This window comes from Hyla sarda, chromosome 4 (assembly GCF_029499605.1).
Source record: "Hyla sarda isolate aHylSar1 chromosome 4, aHylSar1.hap1, whole genome shotgun sequence".
NCBI classification, from domain to species: domain Eukaryota; kingdom Metazoa; phylum Chordata; class Amphibia; order Anura; family Hylidae; genus Hyla; species Hyla sarda.
In genome coordinates, this window is record NC_079192.1 from 47,549,637 (window position 1) to 47,556,917 (window position 7,281).

General features: G+C 43.0%; 1 protein-coding gene across 1 annotated transcript; it reads left to right on the forward strand.

Annotated features, from left to right (window-relative positions):
* The first annotated feature begins 235 nt into the window (after window positions 1–235).
* Window positions 236–6,982, forward strand: LOC130366795 (volume-regulated anion channel subunit LRRC8D-like). Its single transcript, XM_056569151.1, has 2 exons — window positions 236–471; window positions 4,134–6,982. Exons 1-2 carry the CDS (start codon window positions 453–455, stop codon window positions 6,482–6,484), a joined length of 2,370 nt encoding a protein of 789 aa, XP_056425126.1. The 5' UTR covers window positions 236–452; the 3' UTR covers window positions 6,485–6,982.
* Window positions 6,983–7,281: the final 299 nt, after the last annotated feature.

The following is a 7,281-nucleotide window of genomic DNA, read 5'->3' on the forward strand; positions in this document are numbered from 1 at the left end:
TAATAGTGACTATATTGTTTAGATTTCTCTTTTGGGTAAATGACCTTTAAATTTCCACAGCCCCGCCACTATCTGTAGGGAATCTGAAACTCGTAAGGTCAGAATACCACCGATCAGTCAACAGTGTAAAGCTCATAAATGTAAAGCCTTTAATAACTAGAAAGATGTGTACACAGTGTACGAAAGCCAAGTTATGCATGACTGACTCATGTTTAAACCAACCAAAGTTTTGTGTGTGGGAGAGGCCACCAACTCTCGGATGTAGCTGCAGAAAGGAACACGTGCGAAGTGGCCGTAGAGTGAAAGTTTTTATGTCTGACAAAACTATTAGCCTTGGGAAAGAAGTCGGGGACCTGCACTTTGTGTTCTGAATATCGAGGACAGATTGATTGCTCAAGACACACGCCAAGGCTTGTCCAGGATTGAGAAAGAATCTGCTTCCTGGTTTAAAAATGCTCGCCATCCGCAGAGGTAAGAACTGTGAGATCAACCTGACTCCAAGAAGGTAAGAGAACTCGCAGAGCTGGGAGCGTTCGGCAGAACAATCCTGAAGGCCAGTGGTAAACATAGGTGGGAATGTCCATAGGTCAAACAAGCGTAGAAAGCCAGGTAGAACTTAGCAGGTATTTGTCTAAAGGATTAATGTATAGTCATGCCATAGTTTTAATGTATAGTCATGCCATAGTTGTAATGTATAGTCATGCCATAGTTGTAATGTATAGTCATGCCATAGTTGTAATGTATAGTCATGCCATAGTTGCATTCCTTCATAGCATGATCAAATGCCGATTGGAAAAAGTCTAGAACGGGATGGAGGACCACCTAAATTTCTAATACATCACCTATAGGTAGAACCTTCTACAATGTCAAAGCATGCCCCATTATAATCTGTCGGTGGACTATAAAGTCATCCTAGATATGAGACAGAGTGGATTGGATATACTGATCTGTATGAGGGTAGCATATTTAATAGAAGGACGTGGAGAAGGAGCAGGTATAGCTTTTTGGATGATTATCTAGAATACGCCTTTTTCTCTTTGTGATGTTAATACCAGATAACAGCTGGCAGATGAGGAGATAATGTGCAGCAGCTTTAGATTTTGCTTTGTACAAAAATGCAGATGAAAATGATGAGGTTTTCAGTCCGATTTTGCATAATTTTGCCATTCAACCTCAATGAGTAGAACTCAACTAAAAAAATATATACAGTGACCCCCCCGACCTACGATGGCCCCGACATACTATCATTTCAACATACAATGGCCTTTCAGAGGACATCGCATGTTGAAGGGAGCATCAACATACGATGCTTTTGTATGTCGGGGCCATCGCATAAACGGCTATCCGGCAGCGCAGACTGCTTCAGCTGCCACCGGATAGCCGTTTACGGTGCCCCGTGTGGTCCGCTGATGATCACTTACCTGTCCTCGGGGCTCCGGCGCGTCCTCTTCGGGATCCCCTGCATCGTCGGCGCTCTCCATCGTCGTCATCACGTCGCTACGCACGCCGTCCCGTCATCCAATAGGAGCAGCGTGCGTACTGACGTCATGGCGGCGACGGAGAGCAAGGATGCTGGGGGAACAGAGGCCTTGCCGCAGCGTCGGGGACAACCCGGGGACGCGGCAACAGCGCTGGAAAGCGACATCCAGGGCAGCGGTGACGAGCGGTGACGGTCCGGAGCGCCGGGAACACGAGTATAACTTCCTATACCAGTGGTCTTCAACCGGCGGACCTCCAGATGTTGCAAAACTACAACTCCCAGCATGCCCGGACAGCCAACGGCTGTCCGGGCATGCTGGGTGTTGTAGTTTTGCAACATCTGGAGGTCCGCAGGTTGTAGACCACTATCCTATACTTTACATTGCTCTGATCCCTCAACATACGATGGTTTCAACAAACGATGGTCCATTTGGAACGGATTACCATCGTATGTTGAGGGACCACTGTATTATAAATATATACAGTACATAAAAAACAAATTTTTGCAATAATCTTTTCTTTTATTTTGCAATACCTTTTTGTTCTATTAATTGACATCATGGACAGTTGTTTTATAGTTCACACACTGAATACATTTACATATAAAGTATTATCAACTTTGCCTTTATGTTGCATTACTTGTATTTTATGGATCCAGAGTTATGGTACATTATACATTGCAAACATGCACAGATAATTCTGCCAGCTTCAGAGCTAAAATCTCCTCTGAGTTAAAGTATTCCTGTAATCAGCAAAAAACTTTTTATATAATGTAGAAAATAACATGTGTACTGTATAATTGTAATATACATTGGTTACAAATGTGTACAGGGTGGGCCATTTATATGGATATACCTTAATAAAATGGGAATGGTTGGTGATATTAACTTCCTCTTTGTGGCACATTAGTATATGTGAGGGAGACCTTTGGGGCCATTCAACCAGCCCACGACGACCAATCCACTCTCCAGGAAACTGTTCATCTAGGAATGCTCAGACCTGACACCCATAATGTGGTGGTCACCATCTTGCTGGAAAAACTCAGGGAACGTGCAGCTTCAGTGCATAAAGAGGGAAACACATCATCATGTAGCAATTTTGCATATCCAGTTGAATGGCCCCCAATGTCTCCCGATCTGACCCCCTTAGACTTTCATCTTTGGGGTCATCTGAAGGCAATTGTCTACGCTGTGAAGATACGAGATGTGCAGCACCTGAAACTACGGATACTGGAAGCCTGTACTGGCATTTCTGTGTGTGAAGAGTGGGAGAAGAGGGTTGCATTGACAATCCAACACAATGGGCAGCACATTGAACACATTTTATAAGTGGTCAGAAACTTGTAAATAACTCATGAAAGAATAAAGTTACGTTAAAACTAAGCATATCATTGTTTTTCTTGTGAAATTCCCAATAATTTTGATGTGTCACATGACCCTCTTCCTATTGAAAAAACAAAAGTTGGATTCAAAACGGCCAACTTTAAAATGGTCACCACCCATCTTTAAAAGTTTCCCCCCTCACATATACTAAAGTGCCACAAAAAGGAAGTTAATATCACCAACCATTCCCATTTTATTAAGGTGTATCCATATAAATGGCCCACCCTGAATATTTTGCCTGTGTGTCTTTGTAAAGTGTGGGTGGACAATCAGGCCTCTGTACACTGAGGACAAGCAGGGCTCTGTACACTGAGGACAAGCAGGGCTCTGTACACTGAGTACAAACGGGGCTCTGTACACTGAGGACAAGCAGGGCTCTGTACACTGAGGACAAGTGGGGCTCTGTACACTGAGGACAAGCAGGCCTCTGTACACTGAAGACAAACGGGGCTCTGTACACTGAGGACAAGCGGGGCTCTGTACACTGAGGACAAGCGGGGCTCTGTACAACGAGGACAAGCGGGGGCTCTCTGTGCACTGAGGAAAAGCGGGGCTCTGTGCACCGAGGAGAAGTGGGGTTCTGTGAAGTGAGGACATGCAGGGCTCTGTGCACCGAGGAGAAGCGGGGTTCTGTGAAGTGAGGACATGCAGGGCTCTGTGCACCGAGGAAAAGCGGGGCTCTGTGCACCGAGGAGAAGCGGGGTTCTGTGTAGTGAGGACATGCAGGGCTCTGTGCACTGACGACAAGCAGGTCTCTTCACAGAGACACACAGACAATAGTTGCAGGGACAGTATTTTCTCCTCCAAAAATATGCACATTTTTTAACCAATGGATATTATAAATATACATATAACGTTATTATCTACATTGTATAAAATGTTTTTGTTAATGACTGGTACACTTTAAGTAAAGCTGGCCATTTACCATCAGCAAAGCAGTTATCTGACTAATAGTTCTCTCTCCTGAACTCCCATACAGTTGGGAAGAAGTTCGGGATAGGGTAAGAATCACCCATATTGATATATACACATAGGATAGGTGTCCAGTCTGGAAAAGATTCAGCCAACATTAAAATAAAAAATAATTTATCTCCCTCACCTTTTACTGGCCAAGTAGATTTGACAAGTAAGGTTGCAGACATACTTTGGAGGTGCCACCCATTAATGCATTAGGATACAACCTTTTTCATATCTTACAGACCCATAGCAATGCTCCAAAACCTGAATGTAATGTTTTTAATAATTTTTCTGCTTTTTTCCCCTCAATTTTAGGTATGTTCACAATAAGCGATGCGGCGTCGCTGGCCGACACCCAGGCTCATTTCAAGGCCGTGAAACCTTGGTGGGATGTTCTTATGGATTATGTCCTTATAATTATGCTTATGACAGCTTTCTTCTCTGCAACACTTCTTATCACTATGGATAAAGTTGTATGTATGCCCAAGACTACAAAGCTTACCAAGAACATGTCAAATGACTTTAGTGAAGCTGGCACGATAACACAACCTACTCCAGCTATTCGGAAAGATATTGGTCACTTGACTAACTTAGACTACCAGCAGTATATGTATGTGAGCGCTGTGTGCTACCACAAAGTCGTACCATGGCAGTCCAAATATTTTCCCTACTTGTCTCTCATCAATACTTTATTGCTGCTGGTCAGCAGTAATTTCTGGTTCAAGTATCCCAAAACATCTTCTAAGATTGAACTCTTTATTTCCATCCTGAGCAAATGTTTCGAATCTCCATGGACCACTAAAGCACTTGAAGAAACTAGTGACCAGCCGCCTCCAGAGCACAACCGACAAAAGTCCAGCAGTTCACGCTCTATGGACCTCTCACCTAGGACACCATTGATAAGGGAAACACCATTTTCATTTGTGCCACTTCAGGTGTCCACCATCTTGGACAAAAAGGAGGAAGAGCAAGCCAAGGCTTTATTTGAGAGGATACGCCATTTTCGAGCTCATGCCGAGGACTCGGATATGGTGTATAGAGCTTATATTGGTCAGACTGTTTTCAAAGTAGTTGCACTGGCTATAATCCTTGGGTACTCACTAAGTTTGGTAGGCTCATTTAGCTTCCACCATCTTTGTAAACCAGGCATACGGAATTTCATGGGATATTCTATGTTTAAATGTACACATAATTTAGCCTTCATACTAGAAAAACTTCTGCTAACCTATATTTTGCTTGTTTCTGTCTATGCTTTCCTATCTGCTTATGCGTTGTTTTGGTTACTTACCAGTTCGCTTAAGGTGTACTCATTTGATACAAATAGCGAAGGATCAGGATTTAGTGATATTCCTGATGTGAAAAATGATTTTGCCTTCATGTTACACATGGTAGACCGCTACGACACTTTGTACTCAAGGAGATTCTCTGTGTTTCTCTCTGCTATAAGTGAAGGGAGGCTCAGGGAGCTTGCACTTAATTCCGAGTGGCCAGCAGAGAAACTGAGACAGATGATCAATAAGAACACCAATGGCCGCTATGAGCTGCAATTGAGCATGATCCCAGTGATACCAAAAGATGTTTATGAACTGAGTGAGATTGAGGTCCTCAAGCTCGAACTGATCTCATCTGCAAAGATAGTAGGAGCAGTGTCTCATCTCAAGTCTCTCTCAGAGCTCCATATCAGTCATTGCTCAGTCAAAATGGACCCTGAGGCATTTTCTTGCATTCGGGAGCGGTTAAAAGTGCTTCATGTTAGATTCACAGACATGGAAGAACTTCCATCTTGGATGTACTCTTTGAAGAATGTAAGTCAATTGCATCTTTCTGGCAACCTCAATTGCTCCAACAATAAGTCCATTCGTCTACAGTCTCTTCGTGGATTGACTGGGCTTAGATCTCTGTTTCTAACAAGTAACCTGTCTCATCTATCTTCTGCAGTGCTGGATGTGGCTGGGCAGCTGTCCAAGTTGAGCATACAGAATGGAGACACCGAGCTTGGGTCACTAGGTCAACTGAAAAGAATGAATCGTTTATTGGAGCTTACACTTTGCCACTGCAAGATCTCAAAAATCACTGGTGTCCTTGTTGGCTTACCAAATTTACAATCTATTGATTTGACATCCAACCAGCTGCAATACGTTGATGACCTAGGAACTCTTCAGCGGCTCCGAAACCTGAGCATCTTAAGACTATCCCACAATGCTATCAATCGTCTCCCAGCATCTATTGAGTTTCTACGTAATTTGGAAGAGCTATACATTTCCCACAATAAACTGGAGAATTTACCAGTTTCTCTTTGTAATCTTGTTAGATTAAGACACTTAGATGTGAGCTATAATCACATCCGACATATCCCCCATGAAATTGGTCACCTAACCCGGTTGGAGACACTGGCAATCACATCTAATCAGATCTCTTTCTTACCACGTGAGCTGTTCCGTTGCTCTAGACTGAGATCCCTCCATGTTGGCTCCAACAAACTTACTAGTGTACCGCCTGAGATCGGACAGCTGCCGCTCCTGTCTAGCTTGGACCTTATGGGCAACAACTTGACTGAATTGCCAGAGGAAATAACAAATTGTTTACAGCTAAAGAAAGGAGGGATTGATGTGGAAGCATATGTTTTAGGAACATTACCTCCAGAATTGAGGAAAAAATACTTGTAAATGAATAATCGAAAAAAATGAACAAACTTTTTTGGTGATAGGTCCAACTTAGGTCTTAACTTGACCTAACATATTAAGACTGTAGCTATAAGGGGTTTAAAGTCTTTGGCATTTACTGCACTGCATATGCACTAATTTAACAAATATTACCTCTCCAGTGAATAGGTGATAATTACTTCTAACCGGATTACCCCTTTAAAGGTGTATTCCACAGAATTTTTTTTATTTTTCCATTCAGCCTGGCTGCGAAAATATAAATTACAAACGTCTATTCACTTCCTGGCGCTCCCCCAGTGTGCGGTACCACTCTCCTATGTTCTGGGCCCGGTATTCTTCCGCATTCTGGGGCCGGATTTGTCACACTGCACTGAGCTTATCGTTGGCCACAGTGATGTCCCGCTTCTGCTGATGAAACACTGAGCAGCAGTGTCATGTAACGGGCCCTGGCCCAAAATTTTTCCCTGGTGCCCGGGTCTGTTACATCATACTGCAGCTCAGCCCATCACTGGCTGACAGAATGGAAAAATAAAAATTCAGTGGAGTACTCCTTTATTGACTGATTGAATATTTCCATATTACATTTAACAGTAAATCTATGTCCCTTGTATAAGGAAGCACTCTGTTGTGCAATAAAAGTAAGTCTTTCATGATAAAAATGTTCCTTCTTTTTCAATAAATAGAGGCACTATTCTCCGGGTATTGTCCGGTATTGCACCCAACCCCATGGGACATGAATGGTGTTGTTTTTGGAATTTTTTGGGGAAACCTAATCCTAATCAATTCCCTTTTTGAGGTAC